We start from the raw sequence: 23,418 nt of genomic DNA on the forward strand, positions 1-23,418 counted from the left end.
CGCCGCCTTGCGTGCGAGTGGTTTCTGGGACATGCGAGCAGCTCCCTCTTCGGCGCAGGAGCAGGTCTCGATTCGAAGCTCCGCACTCCACCCCCATAGCTGTAGTCAGTCCCGGCGACTCCCTCCACACCGCACCGCTGTCGACAGCAGGTCAACCCAACTTCCATTAGGTGTTGTTCTCACTGGGCCTTTATCTGGCTCCGCCGCTCTTCATCCGCCTCGCACGTCTGAGGCCTTTTTGCCAGCCACTTCTCCCGCTCGGCCACTTCGCCCTCGTTCGTGGTGAACTTTCCGTCACCTGCCACCCATATGCCGCCTGCCACTGCTGCGTCGCCTGCCACTCCTTCAATGCCTCTCACTCTCGTGCGGCTTGCTTGAAATTCGCAGGGCTCTATTTTGGCGTCCATTAGCAGTCCCACTTCAACGAATGCGTTATGGGTCTCGGTGCATATTGACGCGCAAGACTGTTGTTGTGCGAGGGTGCTTTCTGGACGCATCTGAGAGACTTCGGGTGAAGCTCTTGGGATTTCTTGATCTTGTTGGTCGCTCTCACGTCACGCTCGGCATGCCAAACTTCACGTCAACACAGGAGACCTTCCATCCCTCGTTTGATAATTTACTGTGTACAACGGGAGTGGCGTGGACAGGTTCATTGAGTACTTCCCCCAACGTCGCTACTGCAGTCTCGAAAACGCAGGCTACCTCGACTGTTCACGCCGACGCGAGCAAGACCTTCAAGCACAATGCTACACAGCTTTCCAGCAGATGCAGAGGATTCTCGACGAGTTCTGTTTGCAAGAGGCGCTCGGCGGTTGGCGGGAGGCGGCAGCACGTTGTCAGTATTTTTGCTACCAGATTGATGGTGCTGGGGATGGATAGGGTTTGCTACCTTGGTATTGTTGTCGCGCGCGCGTGCTCGGCGAGACACTACACTGTCTGCTTTGAAGAGCACTTCATATGCGCTGCTGATCGGATGTGTTGCTACAATCCCTTCGAGCGCCCGTTCGCTGCGACAATTCACCAAGCTTGATGGGATTTCCGGCCTTCAACTCAGTGTCGTTGAATTTCCCCACTCCTAGACTCCTTCGTGTGCGCTTGCTTCTCCGAGTCTCCGTCTCCTTGATGTTTGCTCGGGATTGGCTCGGATCTTCCACTTCGTCCAAAATCTCTTCGTGATCAGCGTTCAAGACCTGATCCACTCCTCCCAATCTTGCGCTATGCCCAAGCCTTACCATCCGCATTCTCTCGAAATCGCCGACTCCGCGATTGCATGGTTCTCGCCCATTCTCGGGATGAAGGTAGGGTGGGCATTGCTGTTTGAGTTTTCTGCAGCTTCGCTTCGCTTCGAGGTCGCCTGCTGCACGCCTGGCCTGTGTTTGACAGCCAGTGAGAGGAGAGAAAGCTTTTTCAAGCCTTAAAGTATGTGCATTCTCGAATGATAGAGAGTGTTGTATCCAGCAGAGGATGCTGCTTGCCATGTCTCTGGGAATGTTGCGGAAGATCCCTGTCCATGGGGCAAAGAGGTTCAGCTTGTTGGGTTTCTTCGCGGAGGAAGAATTGGTTTTTGCATCACAGAAACCGCCGCATCGAGTCCTATCATTCAAAAACTTTCCGTGATGTATCATGATAGATTGTGGCATGGCGTTATGGCGTGGTCAACCCTCCGAAGCTGCATTGGGGCAGATGATAGCCCTGCCTCTACATTTCCGCGTTACCCCACAGGTGTGCTCGATCCAGTAAGAACGAGTCGTGGAATCACATCGAGTCTAAAAATGCATTGACTGGGGCTCCGCGTCGTTTTTCGGCGATGTCTTCTGAGACTTGAAATCGTAGTGCAATTGCTTGGGCTTCCGCTACAGATGATACTCGCTGCGCTGTGAAACTCGTCGATCTTCCCTTTCATGTTGTATGCTGGAGTCTGCATGTCCGCGGACACTTGCGCACGAGAGCATCAGCGCCCAGCGAGCTTGCGGAATGCGGAGCTGTCATGGTCGTACATCTGCCGAGTGTCCGTAACTGATATCGGTAGCCTCCTCAATTCTGGAAGCCTCTCAGATCCCAGCGTCCTTGTTCGCGCTGACGTTCTCTATGTCGCTTCTTTCCGCGGTGTTTCGCTTCAAATTCTCTCCCACAATCTCTTATGCAGTCTCTTCCACGCCCTCTTGCACGCCCACATCACCAGCAATGATTTCCTTCGGGTTGGCGGCTCGAGAGCTTATTGCAGCCTTGGTGAGAGGTGTAGGTCCCACGTCGTGACTTGTCCCGACGACAGGTCTCGCAGTGCATGCATCTTCGTCTTCTGGGGGTGTGAGATCGCTATCTCAACTGCCCTCGAGCTACGACTTCCATATCCCGCCTTCCTACTCCACCTTCTCCAAAGCCGGCCACATGTCGCAGACGTAGCGCTTCATGCACTGGACGGCTCTCTTGGCGGCGATTCCGAGGATAGCGACTTCACAGATGGTGCAAATTTGAACGACGTGACGGAGGAGAAGCTCTGAACCGGATCCACTGTGGTGAGAAGGTTGATTCCACAGCTCATCTCTGCATCCCTGTGGCCTTCCATCCCAGATGCGATTGAGTGAGGATCGGGTCATTTGCTGTGAGTTGAACTTGTCTTGGATGAAGCATACGATAAGTGTGATGTTGTAATAATCTCAACAGTCATGAACAATGACGGTCGTTGATGGAGGGTGTCTTCTCGAGGATTCAGTTTGCGTGTTTTGCGGCGAGAAAGTTCAACAATAGCGAACCTTTTCGCTGAGGACCGGAGATAGGGCCGACCCCGCGGGGCTTGCCTCCCGAGCTTTCGGGACGGCACGGCATCTCGCTGCTTTCCGCTTTCACGACTCGCGCAACCGCGACAAAGCCAAAGCTCGAGTCTTCATGATTACAGCACGACATCGCGAATGAAATGCTGCTCGTGTGGCCGCCAGCAGGTATCAGCTCACTTCGCACCGCTCCCCAATCGCACTCTCCCCGCCGCATCTTTCGCGAGCGAGGCCGACGACGGCGCCAGACAGCAGAAGCTGTTCATCGTACATCGACCTCCACGCCCTCCGCCTACGAACAGAACGCGCAAGCCACGACAGGGACTACCGCAGCTTCAGTGGGAAAGAGCAAGCTCGAGAATGATGGCGAGACGCAGTTCAGGTGAGGCGGTCTCAAGCCGGACCAGAATCATGTAGAACGCCCATTGCGATACCTGATCAAATCAATGAGAAGGCTCTTGTTATACCCCACTTCCATCGCTGTATATTCTCATACCCTTCAGCGGCTCTCGTAGAACGTTCGAACCGGGCTCGTCCCCGTATCTGGTGAGCAAAATGCGTGGAAGACTCCATCTCACAGACCTGGCGGGTGCACTCACGATGCTGTCTGCAATGTCGCGGAGGCTTCTATGGACTTCACTACCGCGATGCAGAAGAAACACCAAGATGACGCCTTATGTCAAACACTCTGATGTGCGGGTTTCCTCTCAACTTCAATCTACGACCGCCCATTACACCCATCCAAACGAACCCTTTCCCAGCCTTACCACCACCAGAAATCCGGACCATGCCTATCCAGCTTCGTCATGACACGGCGATCGGTCCACGATGGAGATAGAAGCCCGCCTTAACTTCAGCCAAGTTTCCGAACCGTGGCTCCTTCCTGTGAGATGGGGTACCACAGCTTGCAAAGTCTTTCCATTCGAAGCAGATGCACGAAACGACTGCAGAATTGAAGGGCGAACTCTGCTTAATTCGTCACTGAGTGTCAAATCGAAGGCAGGCCGCATGGGAGTCCCTCTGCATCTAGGAATCATTTGTCAATCACCGCAAGCGATCGGCCAACTTGGTACATCGAATACTTTTCAGCATGGCTATGGTATGGTGAGGAATCAAAACGAGCTTCCCGGGCCTGACTCATCAGAAACAACGCAGTGGAGACCACAGTGTCTGGGCCACTCATCTGGCGGCCGGGATTGCACCTGGCCTTGCAGGAAGAAGTCAAGCAGGTCGTGCGGATCTGAACCAGAGTCGTCTGCTGGCATGTACCTGCTTCGCATCGTGCCACAAAAGGAGTCGCCAATGAGCCGAGACTTCATGCTGAATGTGTGGAAGGCCAATCGACATACAGCCACACTTTCACGAAATTCAAACGCTTTACGTCTCACGGGGCAAAATGCCATTGAATGCAAATACAATCATCGCCTAGCATGCTCAAAGAGGGGGTTCTACGCAATCTGCATTATGCACCCGAAGCTGCCTAGGTACTGAGCAGATCCATCTACTTCGGTCAACATGATGCTCAACGCTGGTAAGACGAAGCGCTGATCCCAGCCTGTACTATACCGCCTATACGGGTGTGCATACTGGAGATCCAAATGCGATCCCAGGCATAACGCCTACTTCATTGCCGATCCGTTCACTCCCAGGCTTCCTCCGCGGCAGACACATCGTCCGATGCGAATGACTGATGCAACAAGGTCGGTTGTCGCGCGCTCTCTCTCTCTTTGACGCTTCGTTGAGACGTGGATGATATCGCTCACGCTTGGTCAATGGACGTCGGTGCCCAACAAGTTTGACTCTGGACAGTACTCGCTGGTTCTGCTCCGTCAATCCTGATTCGAGCGGAGCGACAGATTCAACAGGCACCTAGAGCAACCTGAGCGAGCGAAGCGAGTGAATGGTTGTGGAAGGTGTCTAGTGAATCTGGCGTAGAGCTCGAGAACAAATCAGATTAGTGCTACACAACGTATAGAAGGAGGCTGAATTTGAAAGATGCGCCCGCAAAACAGAGCGCGCGATGTGATTGGTCAACAATTCGAATCGCAATTACGTGTATCGAGCCTGAGGCCATTCCTTCTGCTTTACGTTACTAACAACCACAACAACAATAGCTATTGTTACAATATTGCACGCCAAATACACGCTTCCGCACGCGCCAAATACACGCTTCCGAATGCGCCAAATGCACGCTTCCGACACGCGTAGGCCGAAGTCCACTTTGTTCTCGAGCTCTACGCCGTCGCTCCGCTCGAATAGGACAAGCACTACAGGGCTTGAACGATACTTTATACCATGACCTGTGTCCCTCATCAGGTGTTGAATACTGCCTCCGTCCGCAGGTGCCGCCCAATGAGCTGTTTCCCGGACTTCTACGGCTCAACCACAAGATCAAAGCGCCGTGGTAACGAGAATATGGCGCTGCCCATGCGAGAGGTGCAGGCCAACTCACATTGAAGATACTCGCGTGACTCTCCAAGGCTTTCATCACACACAGCAGAGCTGAACTCTGAAGTTGGTGCCGGCATATTCGGGCAATGTACATTTGGAGCATGAGTGCGACAGTACTTCCCTCCGACTTGGAACTTGCCGGAGGTCTGTTTTTCTCGGGGGCCAAGCAGCTGCACGACCACACTGCAAGGGCGTCAAGCTCTCGAGCCGTAGGAGGAGGAGCTCGTCGCCGAAGGATATGTGACAGATATTCATAGGTTCTTCGTCGATCAGTGTTGGCAGGCAACGCACAGTGCACGGCATTTTGAACTCGCATACGCTTCGTAGCTACAATACTACCTCATGAAACCCCTCCTGGGCATGTGGGCTACAGAGACCAAGCTCGATAATGAGGGCAGACTCAAGCGAACTACAAACGGACCTCAGGAATACATCACTCCTCGCGACTACTACAACACCTTCGAAGGCCAAGACGACAATAACGATGGTGTGGCAGATAATGATTGGGCAGATCTCACCATTTCGGATAAGCCCAACAGTATTTCTCTCTTCTGCCACGGAAAAGCAACCGCCACTCATTCCCCTGGTATGAAACGATGCGAATTGATTGGAAGTTCGCATAACTTCAACGCTCCGCAGCCTACTGTAGCTGAGAAGTATGAGACAACCAACTGGCATAAACTTTCACATTTTTTTTTGCATCTGCTGCTACGTCACATCACATCCAATTCGTACGAAGGCTTTTCATGAACACAGCCTGCTATGTCATCTCGGCTTGCATCTCAAAGCCGGCCTCTCCATGACGATGCTCTCTGAAATGATCCTTATGATATCTCCCATGCCCATGCCAAAGCATTCATTCCATGACCACAACCCACCAAATCAATCTCGTGCGAGGCTTCCATCCCAAAGCCGACATCTCAAAGCCAACATCTCAAAGCCGGCGTGTCTCCTCTGGTCCCCATGACATCTCTCCCATCGCCTTCCCAAATCATTCATCCCATGACCCCAACCCCAACCCCCAAACCATCTCGACTCACATATCAAAATCCTCCTCCCCATGATCCGTCCCATGCTCCGTCGCCTGATCCTCATTCTGAGCTCTCAGCAACTCCTCCTCAGTCAACTGCTCCCGTACCAACCCCTCCACAATACCCCTCGGAACCTGGACCCGACACATCGACGCGCGACAATACGGACAAGTGATCTTGTAGGCCAGATCCTGAATCTCGCCAGTCTCGGGATCGACGAGCGTCACGTCCGCATCGACCAGATCTTCGGCGGTGATGTTGTGGGTCTTATTGGTTGCGAATTCGGCGAAGCAGGAGAGATGGAGGCCTTGTCTGCATTGGTGGCAGTTGACGACTGAGGGCTCGGTAGCCAGTAGGTCGAAGCAGACGCCGCAGGATGGGAGGTCTTCTTCTTCGTTTTCTTTGTTGTCGGTTGTGAGGTCGATAACGGTTGAGTTTTGGGTCTGATGAAGGCTTTGTCAGTCCACGATCGTCAGTCACAAAGGTAGTCAGATGGCATGGCATACTGGCACCCTGCCATGCCCCACAAGAGTCCTCGTGACCCACAAGCCCAGCATGGCTTGCTTCAATGCCTCCACCCCATGGCACCTATCGCAAGCGAGAGTATTCCAGACGCGCAAGAAACCTTCCTTCAGCTTCTTGATGGTGATGTTTGGGTTGTAGGCTGCTTGGGTCAAGAATATCTGGCATGGGACTTTTCGTGGTTCGGCGATGGGATGGGCGTGTTTGATTTTGCAATTTGGGCACTGGTCCAATTGGGTTTGAAGAGCGTAGGTGACAGGCATGATGACTGCTGGAGGGAGGGAAAAGTAGAAGGATGGAGGTATGTGTTGCAAAGACTTGCTAATGATGAAAGAAATCAGGTCCGGAAAAATGTCACGCTTTATGTACGGCGAAGGCAGTGCGTCTGAAGCTCGGCGAGAGAGTACCGTTGATCGACTTTCGTCGGAGGCCCGATCATCTTCGATGCAGGTCTATGCGGACTCCCGAAGCTGGATGCGTGATGATGGGACTTCATCGGAAGCGAAAGAGTGCATCAAAGTGGGCTTGTGCATGCAAACTCTAGAACCTGAATGGTCAGGATCAATCATGATGAACACAACTACTTATCCTCGTGCAGTCGGGTATACGCACGAAGCTTGTCCAGAAGCAACTGAAGCTGACTCCCACCAAGCATGAGAGCGTTCGCATATGCATATGCGGATTCCCGATCGCCCGGAGTCTGGAGAAGGTCAAGTCGACGTGAAGTCTGACAGACGCAGTATGTCGGACGCCCGATTCCGGAGCAAGCTTGTTGTTTTCTTGTTGATGTCTGAACTTCTTAACGGAAATTGAAGATGCTGCTTTTCAGCATGGCCATGCCAGCCTATTGTCTCGACGGAGCTGTGTAACGAGTCTTTCGTGTGCGGATTTCCAGCACTGCCCAATTTTTTCGACACTCTCTTCTCGACATCGCGTGTTCTTCTGGTGCAGCGTTTGTTCCCAAGCCGTGATCGGGAAATGCGTGCAAGTGCTTCGATGGTGGCTGGACGCGATCCTGCAGCGGTGTCGCACGCGAACAAATGATGCTTGATTGGTAACTGTATGCAAATGAGAGTATTTCCATGTTGACCTCCGCGCGCTCACCTCCTGCGCCTTACGACGAAGCCGAATGGTCCCATACCACGACCAAACCTAGACGATGGTCAGGTTTACGTGCCTCGAGGAATCCCATGAGCTCATGCCGTGAAGCGTATGCCTTGAAAGAGTGCGGCAAGAGCGCGCGCGAGGTGGAGTCGGTATGGACTTCGACTGTCGGAGTGACGAGGGACGACTCGGACGAGGAAACATCAAGATTTGCTGGCCCGGGCCGCGCCGATGAGCCGAGAAATGTGCTGAAGTCAGTAGTATGTTTCTTTCATTCGCCAAAGTGTTAGCCATGCCATCCCATTCCCCAACATCTCGCCTTGTGGCAGTGTTCACGATTCAATTGTGACTTCGAAGTCGTGAGCCAGCTTAGCTCCAAGAAGTAAGGAGTGACATCCACTTCAGCTTGTACTTATGTTCTTAGTTAGACCTAGTACCTACGGGTAAAGACCTACCTCCTTCTTAGGCTCTTTATAGTAACTTCTTCCGCTCTATGTGTACCTTCTACGTTATCTTAGTTGCTATCACTTTCTTCTATATCTAGTTTAGCGGCTAGAAGAAGTCTTCTATAAAGAGCCTAAGGACAAATGTCGCAAAGCGGCTATTCTATCCTTATAAGGATATAGTCTATACTAAATAGCAGACTAACTACGCATTATCGTTAAAAGTTATATTAGAATTGATCCTAGATATCGTTTTAAAGAAACAAAGCCTCTATATATTATTAAGCGTATTATTAAAGATATAGAAATGATTCAAATGAAAATTATAAAACACTCCTTCGTAAGAAACGCTGTACGAATAGCGTCTAGATTGCCTATAAAGGGCAGTAATACTATATCCCTAGAAGGCTTCTAACTATCCGAGGACTATAAGAAATACCGATATAGATAGCTCTAAGTATTACTAGATAGTAGACGTAGATATTAGTAATATTATAGGCTAGTAGGGCTAATAAGCTAGTTAGCTAGCTGTTGGCTTAAAAAGAGACCCGGGCGCAATTTGGATACGATAGACCGCTAGCTTATAACTTGAATCCCTCTCGATCTACCTCTTTAATTTTCTTACTTTAAGTTGAATATATCTTGTGTTATACTATCGTGTTTCGACTTTTAATCTAAAGGATTATCTCCCGCTAGTTGTGTAGCTTCTTGAATCTGTAAGGATGTCTACTTGCATTAGTTGACTTTAGTCCTTAGACCCTTACTAATATAAGGAGTAGTAAGTAGGTAGCATTAGTTAAAAGTCCGATAGTAGAAGGTGCGTATTATGCCTACCTCTGCTACTTACGTTCAATTAGGAAGGGGCTGAAACGGAGATAGGCAAAGACCTGCTTAATGAAACCGCCCTAAGCTATGCCTTTATAAAGACTAATAATTATCGATACTAAACAACTTCTGATTCTTGCCCAAGAAAGCTATACCTTCATCCGATAACAACCCCCTCTGCTATTTAGCTACGCTGAACCATGCTATCGCTGCTGCATATCGGGAATTAAGCTCAACGATAGCAGCATTTCTTTCTCTCCATTTCGTCGATTCTTCCAACTCCGCGAGCGTTCTCGAATCCCAAAGCTGCATCCAGATCATCCTCGTCCAGGCCTACTCCACAACCCATCTCTCCTTCCTCCTCCACCATCCTCGTCTTGTCCTTGCTGCCATTCCCAATCCCACCTCCGAGACTATGATACCTCATGCCTTTGCCACTGAGGCTACTGCAATCCTCAGGCGCGCCTCTGTCACCACTGTAGCTACCACCCTTTTCGCGATTCTTACCACGACGGCTGCTGCGGCGACTACCACCACCCACCAGACCATTTAGGTGCTTCTTCATCTCCATGTCCAATTGGATTGCCAGATCCAGAACCTTCAGCTTTGTCAGTTCGAGAAACCAGTTCTGAACTGCCCTTTGAAAGCATCTCCGCGATGTTGCAAATTCGGCTACGAGGAAGGTGAGGCGCTTCGACACTTGGGATTCCAGAGCTTTCTCGAAGGCTTGGGCACGAGATTCCTACGCATCGACATGATCCGAGAGATCTTTCTCGATCTGAGCTGCCCGAACTTCGACGGCTTTGGATTGAGCTTCGAATTCGTGAGCCCGAAGTTCTAGAGCGTCGGACTGTGTAGTGAGATCCTGCTGGAGTTTCTTCTCCATGGCTTGCCCTGGGCTGCAATTCCGGCATCGACTTGCTTTTCCAAAGCTGGAAGCAGCTGTTCTTTTGGCCGAGAAGAAGAAGACAACTCTCCACATGCAGCCGCTATGCCTTGGATCTTGCACTTGAGACGCCTCGCATCATGGTCATCGTGTTGGCGTACCAGCAAAGTCGTCCCGAGATGACGATATTTGGCACGCATGGGACGCATGTTACGCTCCCAAGGAGTCACATCTTCTGGGATAGAGATTTCGCCATCCCAGTTCGGATTCCTGAGCCAGCGCTCACTCCAGCGAGTTCATGCGCAGACCCATTCATTGCCGGAGCGTCTTTCACGAAGAGCAACCATGCCCTTGTAGTCAGAGACACGTGAATGAAGAGCCGAGAGGGTGCGAGTAGCGGCGTTCTCGTATGCTTGACTGGGACCTTGGGAGCCTTGAGTTAGTCGAGGAGAGAGGCCAGTGCGTCTGCCGTTGGGAGGTTGCGAGCGGAGACTTGGTGTTGGGGGCAGAAGCGATAGATGGTACGAAGAGCGTCAGGAGAGCACACGATGCGTTCAGTGGCGCTGGTGAGTTCATCAATGGTCAGGTTCTGAAAGACGTTTTCGTGCTGAAGATAGTCTTCTTCGGAGGCGGCTATATGGTTTGCAGCTTAGCCACGAGGAGAAGAGGAGGCCGGCGGCATAGCGGGTAGGTTGTGTTTGCTTTGGAGACCGGAGATGGACCGGGACTATCCAGGAGGCTGAGAAAGGTGCTTGTGAAGTGCATGAAGGATGAGATTCGAGAAAGAATGGTGTAATAGAGATGTGTGTCAAGGCCGAAACTGTACAATACCGTAGATGGACGCCAAAGTACCGTTCTCGTATGCAGGTGTTGTTGGAAGCACCCACAGCGCCGATGATTATGTCGCCCGCAGACGATGCATGGCGGTAAATGGTCAAAAATGTCGGACGCAGGCAATGCATGATGGTTGATGATGAGCGTTCAATAATGTCGTTGCCATACTTGTCGTACAGCCCCAGGCAAGCATATATCAAGCACGAGAAGATCTCGACAATTCCACGTTCTTGAGACCACCGTCACGGCCATCTCGCCTTATCTTACCTGCAGCACATGTGGCTGCTCTCCAGAATGGCTCTGCGCGCTCGCAAACCACCTGCTCCCTGCAATCGCAAGGCGCTCGCGGAGTTCATGAACAGCGCGATCCTCCCCATCTTTTTGACCCAAAGCGTCCTGAATGCGTTGTATGGTATCGCGCTTTTTGACAATGCCGCAGGCCCAGGACAGCGCGATGAGCAGGCGCGTCGCCACGGGAACTTGCCTGGCGCCATTGAGCGTAGGCATCGGGTGGCCTTCGATAAGACACTCATCGACGAGGCTGCGGATCAGTTCCTCGCGGGCGCGGGTGCAGAGCAGACCCCATCTTCGCCAGAGATGGACGGGCTCATGAGAGGTGGCACTCGTGAAGCTGATACCGACAGCGGTGGAGAGAACGGCCGTGGGGGCGGCGGCAGAAAGAGCGCGGGTGGCGGTAGCGGTGTTGGGAGTCCCGGCGTGAATGGCGTTGGCGAAGATGCCAGAATGAATGACGATGCCGATGGTAGCAGTATCGCCTCGGTGGAATAACGCGACTCGAAGCTGCCCGCGTTTCGCTCGAACCTCAGCAGGAGTCTTGGCAGCGGGATTAGTCAGCGCTCCAAGAAGAACCGGAGAAACTGGCCGATCAACTGCGTTACTTCTGTGAAGAAGTCCAAGGCCAGGTGGACGAGGGGCAGCGTCGTCTGCGATCTCTTGAGACTCGCATTGCAGAGCTTGACGACCAGGTTGACGCCAAAGTCCGGCGTATCAAAGATCTCGAGAGACACATCACCAACAAGAATCGTCATGCCGAGAGCCTCGCGAACGACATCGCCGACAAGAATCGTCGCGCCGCCGAGAAGCTCGACAAAGAAATCGTCAACAGAAACCGTCGCGCTGCCGAGAAGCTCGAGAAAGACATCGTCAACAGGAACCGTCGCGCTGCCGAGAAGCTCGAGAAGCTCCAGAAAGACATCGCCGAAAAGAGTCGCCATACCGAGAAGCTTGAAAAGGACATTGCCAGCAAGAGTCATCGTACCCAGGATGCTGACAAACTCATAAGCAAGAAAGAGTCGCAGTATGTACAGCTCGCACAGAACATCTGTAACGATGAATCGCATACCCGCCAGCTTGATGAAGACACAATAAACAAAGAGCTCCAGCTTCAGCAGCTCGAACCGGACATTGGCGGCAAAGAGGTCCAGGGCCAACAGCTCGAAGAAACTCCCGTCACGAACAGTCTCACGAATCAAAGCAAACACGCAGACGACATGGGCGGCCGCTTCTTCCTCCCGCTCTCTTCCCTTCTCCCCGCCCTCCAAACCCGCCTCGACCCCATTCGCTTCCCTCCTTCGTCGTCTCATCTACCACCAAGTAGATGAAATTCTCCTGTTCAAGCAGATCAAAGACCAAGCTAACACGCCCGACCACCACCACTTTGAGCAGCTTTTGGGAAGCATTGGTCAGAACATTGAGAGCGGGCCTCTGGGTTTGGTGCTGAAGGAGTTGAGGCAAGCCGTGGATGTTGTGTCTGGGGTTTTGAAGGATGACGGAGAGGATGACTGAGGGCGATACGTTGTAATCAAATGAACCCAGAGAATGTGGGTTGGCAAAGGATTGTGAACAAATGAACAAAGCCATTGTGGAAGGGCAAGAGACCGTGACCGAATGAACCGGGAGATTGTGAGAGGGGAAGAGATTGTGACCAGATCAACTCGCTGACGTCGAGCTAATAATAGGCTCGAATGCGTTCACGCCTATGTACTACACCCGGCCAGAGCTAGCGAAAATACTTGACTTTACGATGAATGCAGCATTTGAGTCGTCAATCCCCCGACAACCCTTCCCACGGCCTTGTCTCGATGCACAAAGCTAGGCAATGTGACGGTGAAATTGGAGGTATTGTTCCACGACAGTTCTCTCCACTGCCGGCTTACAGAGTATAGAGCTTCGCAACCAGCTTTCATACCAGTTCTGTTCCACGCAAATACTTTCACGCAAATACCCGGTAGGAGAAAGTGCATACGATTTTCGGTCGTCGTCCTCAGAGACGACAGCTTATGTGTGGTATGGAGACAGTGAGTGGCAGTGTGCCGCTGCTGTCGGGACCTCAATCCCGTTTAGAGACCAAACAGCAGTGAGTATGCAACTGTCAGTCGCTAGAATTTTCCAGGCCTGGCACGTCCGAGCATTAGACACAAGGACTCGGGAGTGATGCACACAGCAGTGATCACTCCGCTATCTTACATTCGCAAAAATTCGAGATTGCTAGGAAGTGCGCCTCGTGCCCGACTGTACGTAGAGGAAACCGTGAACCTAATGAGCTCCGACGACGTTATAATAGTTGCGGAACAATGTTCGAAGTGACCTCCTTAGGTCTTGTTATCTGAGAAGCCGTAGAGAACAACCTCTTACAAATTGCGAAGACTGTAGGTGCTTGTCTGTCTAGTAACAAGTAAGAATACTTAGTAGTGCAGGGAACGTGCATGTCTATATATCGATACTACTACCTCGATAAAAGCTATAAGTTGCTAAAGTCGGCACCTAAAGACTACGAGAACAAGTATCTAGCTCTAGTATCGCGATACCTAGGACAATAACTAATAAGACTTATAGACTTTAACGTACGCCTACTTTAGGAGAAGATAAGTATACCGATAGCGTTACTACGAGGTTACTATCTGCTTTTACTAAACTAATTCTAGTACTCCGGTAAGATTATTAGGCGCGTAAAAATGTTTAATAGCAACTAATAGCCTTAGAACTATAGTCTAGATATAACGAGGTCTAGAATGCTCGTAAAATCCTCGCTTTATTCGTATATAAGAGCGTAGTAGGGTAGCCTTATCCGATTCTTTAAGGCCTAAGAGCCTTTTTTAGTGTAGAGATAGGAACTTTCTTTCTCTTAAATTACCTCTAGGACTAAGTTACTTAATACTAGATATCGACTAGGCAGTAAGCTTCTACCTATATCTTTTATCGATAATTATATTACTTCTCGCCTTTTCTAGTAAAATAGTATCTACCGAAATATCTACTTCCTATATATTAGTAACTAGCTATTATAGATACCGTTTATATATAACTTAGTAAGGACTCCCGACTTTAGACCTCTACCGGAGCCTTAAGCTATATCCGTAGCTGAATTAGAGGCAAACGCCGCTCACTCCGTAAGTAGTCTATACCTATCTGTAAAACTAGCCCTAGAACTAACACCTATCTGCAAAATGCCTACAGATCGTGTAGGCAGTTATTTTACATAGTTATCTTGGTATCTGCCCGATTCTAGGTTATTCTAACGGTGCTAGAGCGTTCTATAATTATATATAGTAAGGGTGTTATTATATAGTAGTATGAAGTCGCTTTTAGGTCGGCTTTATAGCCTACCGAGTCGACCCTTTACCCCCTATTTATAAGACAACCACATATCGTATACATATGATTTTTATATTATATAAAAGCCCGGAGTAAGTAGATTGAGACTGTGTATCGTATATATCTATATAGTGTTAATATAGCTAGTGTTTAGTAGATGCGTAGAAAGTCGGTATATGCGGCTTTAGCGGGCGTAGCAGGCATAAATCTACTACTTTCTACTTCCTGTGCTAACACGAGAGATTAGCTCGTTCTAGTAGTGTATCTATATGTTAAGAAGCATCAAATAACGTGGTTATAAGGCCTATCAATTATTATCTAACACTTCCGGCAGCTCCGTATCCTCCTCGAGTAATAGATCTAGTACCTAACCTAACCCTATCTCCCCTTCTATCTCGTATAGCTGCGACTAAGAGCTAAGACCTACAGACTGTATATACAACACCTTATTATCGCTATTAGACTCTTCTTTAACAAGGTCTTCGGCCGTGCGTTGCCTCTATATCTCCTTAGTAAGCAAGGCAAGGTCCTTTAGCCTTATTCTTAATAGAAATAAGGACCTGTAGTGCTACGAGTCTAATAAGTCTTCCTTATTAGATAGCGCTCGGTCGTCTACTTCTATACTAATTAGCGAGTCGTTGTTCTCGAAGAAGGACAACTACTAGCTATAGCGACAACTTCTATTAAAAGTAGCTTCTTCTATACCCTTGTCCTTTGTAGATAACTAAGCCTAATTGCTATCTTCTAGCAATACTCGTTGGTCTAATAGCAACGTATCTACTAGTCTAAACCGAGCGGCCTTCTTCCGGCGTAGTAGCTTCGAAGGTATAGTAGTAGCGAAGTGAGGATATAGATTACTAATAGACTCGTTGCTACCTATTAAATTGGCTAATTTAAACACTTTTAATAGAGCCTTGTCTTCTAAGTTGTTAGGCAAATAGCGGCTAGCACTAGCGCTATATTTAACTAGCCTCAACTCGCGCCTCTTAGGTTAGAAGACCTTCTTAATCGGACCTTGTTTATAATAACTAGTAAGCGGTCCGGTCTTATAGACACTACCTAGAAGCAACGGTAGAAATAGCTCAAGTAGTAACTATAAGGTACGCCTAAGAAGGGGCTTCTTCTTATCCTTATTACGGCCTCTTCTAGTTACTATAGTGCCGATTATCTTCCGCTAGCGCTTACAATAGACCTTCTACTGCTTCCTTGTCTTCGCCGCCTTGCTATTAACTAACTTCTAAGCCTTCTTAATAGCTAACAACTCGCGGTAAGCTATCCGCGACTAGACCTTATAAGCATAGGCTATTCTAATCTTCTACTGTTTGCCGGTGTTAGCTTTCCGTACCTTGCGTACCTTAGCAGCTATCTCTATCTCTAAGAGGTCGTAAAGGGCTTGTACTCTAGTATTAGTATAGAATAGCACCGAAGACGTTACGCCTTCGAGAAGACCTTGTATTAGTAACGATGGCGGTCTATGCCTGTTTAATCGCTCGTTAAGTGCGTTAACCTGTCGCTTTGTAGTGCGGATAGTTAAGGCTAGATTAAATAGGCTTGTATCTACTAGAGGCGGCAAATCTAGTAGGTATAAGACCTCGAACAGCTTGCCTGTTTCGTAGGCCTCGCAGAGCCTATCTAGGTCCTATACTAAGAGGTCCGCCTTCTCGTTAATTTTACGCTTTGTATAGGCGACTGTATACGTGCCGTACTCGTCTCGGAGGAAGTCGAGCGCTCGTTAAGCGCTTATAGGGGCAATTCTAGTCTTCCGGAAGGCCGAGCGAATATTGTCGCTTTTAAAGGTCTTCCGCCGGATAGTGTTAATAGCGTCTATAAACTAAGTTACCCTAAATTCGCCTGTGCCGAGCCTAGTGTATTGTATTACTGCCTAGCGGTAGTAGTGCTTATAGACCTAGAATAAGACTATATCTAGTAGCTATAGGAAGTATAAGGTGTATAGTAGAAGGGTAAAGATTAGAATGCGGTGTTTCCGAGCGAAGTTAATAAACTTAAAGAACTCGTAGCTTCTAAAGTTGTCTATTATTAGAAGCCGATATTGGCCTTTATTAGTAGGCCTTATTAACCTCTCGAAGTGCTTAATCTAGTAGAAGGCAAACTCGTCGTTCAAATAGCTACTATCTGTTACACTAATAAGATAGTGTACTAGCAACTTGTTAAACTAGTGTTTAAGACGGACCTTGCCTTATACTAGCAGTATTAGCTCAATGAAGGCTCCGTAGGCATTTACTGCTTCTACCGAGGTTATATGCTTCCTATTAGTATTAGTTGCCGCCTATAACCGCCTCTTTAGATCTATTGTAACTACCTATTCGGCGCCTCTAATACTAATCCGGAAACCTGTCTTATCTATATTCTAGCAGTTCTTAAGGCTAATCTTATAGACCTGTATTAACTCGCATAGCTTATTAAACTACGAGCCGATAAACTAAGGGTCGTGTGCTTCCTTCCTTGCTAACTCGATAGGCTTCCTTTTAATCTCTTTAATATTATACTTCTTTATCTACCTCTTATGCTACTTACTACTTAATAGTGCTAGTATTTCACCTTCCGGAAGTAACCGCTTCAATATCAACTTAGCCGTAGCGAGAATAAGTAACGTTAGCAGCGACAGGTCTATTAATTCTCGAGATCTATAGTACTCGACAAGGGCGATAGATTAGGCTTCGAAGAGGCGAGAATGCGACGATTTACGGTCGGTACGGCTCGTATTGCTATTATATCGTCGATATAATCGATAATAGATGTTATTATAGTAGTGTTCGTTACACTATCGTCGTAGGTTAACTAGGCGGTAGTGTATGTGTTCAAACTCGCGAATTGCCGCTATCTAAGTAGCTACTCGAGCATCTTTAGTAAGGTTTGTAGCCGTGGATTTATAGACGGCCTTCCGTACGTGTTTCTTCGACTTCCGCTTTCCTAATAGCATTGTAATAGTATTAAATAATTAAATAAAATGGTCTACATATGCTATTACAGATAGGTGTTAGTTGCTAAGGCTATTTTGCAGATAGGTATAGACCGCTTACGAAGTAAGCGGCGTGTGACTCTACTAAGCCGCGGATAGTAGCCTAGTAGAACTTTTCGTTCCTAGAGATACTAAAGCGCTATCGTTAATAACTTCTATACCCTACCCTTCTAGTCTTTAGTCGGTAGACTAAAAGCTTAATTTATTATATCTTACCTTCTAAATTAGTTAATTTATTATTATATACTTCGCCCGACTTATACTCGAATTTATAAGTATTATTCTATTTCGTAACCTATACGTAGTTAACCTCTACTACTCTAGTAGCTTTCTTCGTTCTCTTCCTCTATAGTAGAGGCAATAGGCGTTTACCCTCGTACGGTCTAGGCTAGCTACTTAATAGTATAACGATACTAGTAACTTTTAGGATCTTACTAATAGAGGTCCTTTCGTCGGTAATTATACTAGTAGTTAATATTATAGATAAGCTATAAACCGATAGTATTACTTACTATTTAAATAAAGGATTTACTAGCTAGTTATATACCCTAGCGCTAGGAAGTATAAGGCACTACTAAGCCGTAAGTAAACAATCTTTTAGCCCCCTTTTCCTTCTCTTACTTATATATCTAATTAATCTCGTATATTCTCGAGTATTCTAATACTCCCTCTACTTAGCTATCTAGTCGTAAACTAAGTAGCTAAGTCCTAATTATTCTTAATCGTTCTTGTCTCTAGGACTCTCTTTACGTCTTCTTTAAACTCCCCTTTTATTAGGGATTTAGTAAGGAAGTTCGCTAGTTAGTCTTTAGTCCGAATATACTTTATAGCGACTTGTTTGTCCTCGACTAGTTCCTATACGTAGTATACCGCTACCTCGATATATTTCGTTCTAGAATAAAATTCCGGATTTCGTACTAAAGCGTTAGCCGCCTTATTATCCCCGTAGATAGTCGTAGGTTCTTTATAGTTGTCTTCTATAAGGTATACGACTTGCTCGAAGAAATTCCGGGTCTAAATAGCTTCTTTTAGGGCGTAGGATAGCGCTAAGTATTCGGCTTTCCTTATACTAGTCGTAACGGACCTTTATAGTATAGTAGACTAAGATATAGATCCGTAGGCTCATAGAGATATATATTCTATCGTTAACTTCCTAGTCGAGTCTACTATATAGTCCGAATCGGTATAGATAACCGGTAGACGAGTAACTAAAGTACTTATATAGTTTTCATTCTTAGGGATAGGACTATACTTTATATAGTAGTCCCGAGTGTTTCCTAGTTATCTAGGGCCGTAGATACCTCTTTCGTAACGTCTCGTAGCCGGATTTACCGAGGATTAGCTTAGTTATTACGTTAGAAAAGATATATCCGGCCTAGTAGCTCGTACGGTCTAATTTAGTTTTCCGATAAGTCGTTAGTATTTCCGGATATCTACTACCTCCTCGTCCTTTATAATAGGTAGTAGATTTACGTATCTATTCGCCGGAGTCGATACTCGAAAGATTTCGTCTAGATCTAAGCCCTCCTCTCTAAGCGTATTTTTAATATAGTACCTTTGATCTAGTAGTATAGACCCCTTAGCTTCTCTCTCGATTTATACGCCTAGTATAAACTTAGTAGGACCTAGATCCTTTATTTTAAACCTCTTTATAAGGCCGTCCTTTATAGTTTAACCTCTGCTTCTATCTTCGCTAGTATAATAAGTTCGTCGACCTATAACGAGACTATTAGCGTTAAGTCGCTATTAACAAAGACTAATTAACCCGTAGGTATAGCGTAGAGGTCGTATTAGACCCTATAGTAATTTAGTTTGCGAACTATAAAACGTATATAGTTTAGTTTCTAAGCGGTACCCCTCCGGCTTAGTTCTAGTTTAGTTTGCTACCCCGCTAGTCTAAACTAGTTTCTAAGAAAATCTAACTAAACTACGACGACCTCGGATCGAGCCTAGAGTACGATAGGGCCCTATATTGTATATACTATACGATTATACCTATATTCCGGGCTGTTTAGACGTATTCTAGCGTATTTAAGGTCGGGGTTTTATCCGTAGCTAGTACGTAGCTAGCAAACTAGTCCGTATATCGGTTTCTTAGTAATAGACCCCGTAGTAGTTCGGTTTCCGAACTACTAAACGTATATAGTTAAGTTTCTTAGCGGCGAACTAGCTCCCTAGTTCCGGTTTAGTTTTTTCGAACTATATAGATTCCTAGTTAAAACTAGAGACTATATTAGTTTTACTATAAGGATACTCTTATTCGACTACTAGCTACGATAGCCGGCTATAATAGTAACTAGGTTATATTTACTACGCTCTATTGCCGTTGCTAGGGCGTAGTTACCGTTACTAAGGCGTAGTTACCGTTACTAGGGCGTAGTTACCGTAGTTGCGAAAGCTTACCTATATAACGTTACGTAGGCGGCAATAATTAGGGCTTCGCGATATTCTTATACGTCTTAACTTCTTCCTCTATACCTATACCTATAATAACTACTATACGTCCCTGCCCCTTTCCTTATAGTAGTAAGAGAGAAGCGCGCCGCGCGCTAAATAGAAGATAGAACTAAAGACTGCGAGTTTATTTTGCCTAAGTATCTAGTAAAAAAGCGTAAGACTAAAGAGGAGTACTCTACGAAGAAGAATTCCGTACGAGACTACGAGAGAAAGGAGAAGATAGATAAGAATAAAAAATCTAAGGATAAAAGAAGAAAGGCGCGTAATAAGGCATTCTATCGATAACTAGCGCCTATAAAAAAAAGTAAAGGTTAGAATAAAAAGACAACGTAAGAGAAGGCTACGAGGAGGGAAGAATTACGGCTAGTTTTTAAGTGTAAGGTTCTAGTAGCGTAAGTTAATCTAGCTAACGGCCGTAGCTAGTAGCTATAGCCTATATATTTTTCTTTAAGACGTTAACTAATAGTATTTAGACCTATAGTCGCTACCTCTATCGATACGACCTATAGTAACGGAGATATTTAGATAGCCGAGAACAACGATACTAGAGTTTAGGATGCCGCGAAAGAGCTTAACACTACGAATAAAGGGACTAATAAAAGCGAGGTAATACTATACGTCGATCTAGTAATAGATATAGTCTTAGGGCCTAACGCTATAGACGATAAGCGCTAGAAGTAGATCGAGTATAGTTAAAGAGACGAGATACTAGTAAAGGGCTAAGGTATAAGTCCTATTAATCTAGAAAATTATAGTCCTAGCTACTACGAAAAGCTAGTAAGGATTGGAATCGAGACTAGTTGTCTTTATATCCTCGATATAGAGTAGAAATTTCTTTATTAGTATTAGAGCGAAGCCTTTCCGTCTATAAAGGCAAAGTAGCTTACGATTAATACGATCGGGGCTAGGTATCTAGGGACGGTAGAAGAGTTACTAAAGGAAGAAGGGGTATAGGTAATTATTCTATACTCGGTTTATATACCTAGCGTTCGTAGCTAGTAGATACTAATAGTTAAATAGAAAGCGTTTCTCGAGGGTAGAGTACTACTACTATATAAAATCTTTACTAAGGTAGAGAGGGCTTATATCCGGAATCTAAGTTACTAGTAGGATAGGTTAGCGTTAGAGTTCTCTAAATCTCTATATAAGCCTCTAAAAGATTACCTATTTTAGCGATACGGCTTTATCTCGACTACTCCGTAGATATCTAACGAAGCTCGAGCGCTCTTTAAGGTCTTTACTAAGAAGCGGAAGGAGTTCGAGGATTAGGATTAGTTAATAGAGCTATTAGTTAGTCTTAGGTTTCGTAGTTAGACTCGGCCTAAGTATTTACTTATCGAGTATCTTAGACCGAAAGAGGATAGATAAAGGCTAAAACCGAGCTTAGATTCGTTAGGTATAGTAGCTCGGTTCCGTTAGTAGGAGAGAGCCGCCGTATAGAAGGCAAAATTTAGGTAGTTAGGGTAGCTAGGAAGGAAATTCTAGTAGTTAGGCTAGCTAGGGTAGCTAGGAAAAAAAATCTAGTAGTTAGGTAGCTAGGAAACAAAAAAAAAAGGTAGCTAGCTATTTACTACCTAGCTATTCCTAACGATACGATACTATAAAAGAAAGGGTGTTTCCCTATAGCTACTAGTATATATCTACTACTCCTAAGTCCTTACCTTACCGGACGAAACTTTAAAACATACCGACCGATATTATATATATACTAGGCGCTATACTAGGAAGGGTAATAACGAGACGATAGTCGAAATAGTCTAGTATACGAGCGAGATTACGATAACGTCTAGAGGAGGTCGTATACTTACTTTCGAGCCTATAAAGTCCTAGACGACGATTAGGGCTAGATTTATCCTCTCCGAATCCTAGTAGTAGGAATTTATTATAGGGTACTACTACCTAGTCCTTACCTTTATAGAGTCTAAGTAGAAGGTTATTCGGAGATATAAGAATATCGAGTATTAACCCGGAAATATTCGAAAAGACTAGCTATGCGTATCTTTAGAAACCCGAGTATATAGAGCAGTTTAATTAATAGGTCTATAAGATATAGTTCCCTTTATACTTACGTTCGAAGGAGTATAAACTCTAGAAGTACTCGATACGATAGGGTAGTAAGGAGCGAACGGATACGTTCTAGAAGTTCTTTATAGAGGGGGCATTATACCGTTATACGACTTCTCGAGTTGAAGGTTAACTAGTAATTGTCTATAACTTCTACGGTTTAATCTTAAAATATCCGAAACTAGGGGATAGGAACTTATCGCCTACTAACTATCTCTATTCTAAACGGTATCGGGAATCTTAAAGAGAGAGGAGGGTTAATATAGATATAACGATCTAGAAAGAGGTACGTTTTCTAAAATGCCGGCTATAGCTACCGGCTATAGCTACCGGCTACTTTAATTAACCGTAGAGATCTAGCTAATTATTATAGGCTACGCCTAAGGAAGCTCTAGGATTAAAGGCTACCGATTTCTCCCCTAAAGACTTAAAGTAACTAGCAAACGAAATACTAACGGTCTTCCGGAAGACTTCTGTAAAAGGGAGTCTATATAGAAGATATACCTATATCCTATAAACTATCCCCCCTTATTTCTCGGCGTAATAACCTAGCGTATTATATTCGAAAAGAATAAAGAGGCTACGTTAGACGATATTCGGGGGATCCTCCGTAATACTCGCCGAGTAGCTATTACTATCGATAGCTAGTTGAGCCGGACTATAAGAGCCTCCTTCCTCTCGATTATACTATACTTTATTAATTCGGATTAGAAACTCTAGGAACTTATAATCGGATTCCCTAAAATTCTAGGCTCCTATACTAGTAAGGATATAGCTAAGCTTATCTATGCGATAATAGATAGGGTTAGCGTAATAACGAAACTAATCTCGATTACTACGGATAATACTAGTAATAATCGAATTTTATATAAGGCGTTATATATACAATTTACTTATATATATCTTTAAAATTACTAATTGTATCGATAGGGTCGAGCACGTAGAGGAGATTACAAGGTCTATAATCTAGCTTAGTATTTGGAATATTAAGCTCGCTACGATTCCGGATACGTACGATAATACGTACGATAATAACGATAAAGAGGAGCCTAGTAATGGCCCTAGCCCTATTAAATCGGAGCCGACGTCGTTGCTAGTTAAATCCCTGTAGAAATTTCCCTGCCTCGCTTGTGTAGTTCAAATCGCGATCCGAGCCCTCTTTAAGATACTTTAATTGTACTATTAAACGACGACTAATAGAAGATCCTAAATAAGGATAAAGCAAAGTCGAAAGTCGAGAAACTCGTTATAGTAATACGACGGGAGGGTAGAGAGCCTCGCTCTCGTTTTATATAAGGTATAACTTTTATCCGTAGCCGGCACCTATAGCCGGTAACCTAGTATAGTTCTAACTCCTTTTCTCTAGCTTCGCCGTCTAGTAATATATACGAACTCGAGCTTAAAGAGATATAACCGATTCGAGGCTATTTAAAAG

General features: G+C 46.2%; 5 protein-coding genes across 5 annotated transcripts; 2 read left to right on the plus strand and 3 right to left on the minus strand.

Moving 5' to 3' along the window:
* Positions 1-636: 636 nt before the first annotated feature.
* Positions 637-1,392, minus strand: MYCFIDRAFT_212711 (uncharacterized protein). Its single transcript, XM_007934101.1, has one exon. The coding sequence runs from the start codon at positions 1,239-1,241 to the stop codon at positions 954-956; it is 288 nt and encodes a 95-aa protein (XP_007932292.1). The 5' UTR covers positions 1,242-1,392; the 3' UTR covers positions 637-953.
* Positions 1,393-1,896: 504 nt separating this feature from the next.
* MYCFIDRAFT_212712 (uncharacterized protein) lies at positions 1,897-2,680 on the plus strand. The gene has a single exon (XM_007934102.1). It carries the CDS (start codon positions 1,902-1,904, stop codon positions 2,499-2,501), a length of 600 nt encoding a protein of 199 aa, XP_007932293.1. The 5' UTR covers positions 1,897-1,901; the 3' UTR covers positions 2,502-2,680.
* Positions 2,681-6,258: 3,578 nt separating this feature from the next.
* Positions 6,259-7,038, minus strand: MYCFIDRAFT_84283 (uncharacterized protein; the record flags this gene model as incomplete). Its single annotated transcript, XM_007934103.1, has 2 exons — positions 6,259-6,696; positions 6,760-7,038. The coding sequence occupies 2 exons, from the start codon at positions 7,036-7,038 to the stop codon at positions 6,259-6,261; spliced, it is 717 nt and encodes a 238-aa protein (XP_007932294.1).
* Positions 7,039-9,327: 2,289 nt separating this feature from the next.
* On the minus strand, positions 9,328-11,119 carry MYCFIDRAFT_180169 (uncharacterized protein; the record flags this gene model as incomplete). The annotated part of the gene is made up of 10 exons (XM_007934104.1): positions 9,328-9,350; positions 9,385-9,865; positions 9,902-10,041; positions 10,066-10,089; positions 10,128-10,314; positions 10,342-10,498; positions 10,527-10,596; positions 10,632-10,666; positions 10,691-11,079; positions 11,108-11,119. The coding sequence occupies 10 exons, from the start codon at positions 11,117-11,119 to the stop codon at positions 9,328-9,330; spliced, it is 1,518 nt and encodes a 505-aa protein (XP_007932295.1).
* Positions 11,120-11,143: 24 nt separating this feature from the next.
* MYCFIDRAFT_180170 (uncharacterized protein) lies at positions 11,144-23,119 on the plus strand (the record flags this gene model as incomplete). Its single annotated transcript, XM_007934105.1, has 12 exons — positions 11,144-11,647; positions 11,669-11,699; positions 11,723-12,481; positions 12,516-12,643; positions 12,675-12,682; positions 12,704-12,767; positions 12,796-12,830; positions 12,930-12,994; positions 13,024-13,125; positions 13,156-13,244; positions 13,271-13,470; positions 23,095-23,119. 12 exons carry the CDS (start codon positions 11,144-11,146, stop codon positions 23,117-23,119), a joined length of 2,010 nt encoding a protein of 669 aa, XP_007932296.1.
* Between the last annotated feature and the right edge of the window lie 299 nt (positions 23,120-23,418).

Source organism: Pseudocercospora fijiensis, assembly GCF_000340215.1.
Source record: "Pseudocercospora fijiensis CIRAD86 unplaced genomic scaffold MYCFIscaffold_14, whole genome shotgun sequence".
Taxonomy (NCBI): domain Eukaryota; kingdom Fungi; phylum Ascomycota; class Dothideomycetes; order Mycosphaerellales; family Mycosphaerellaceae; genus Pseudocercospora; species Pseudocercospora fijiensis.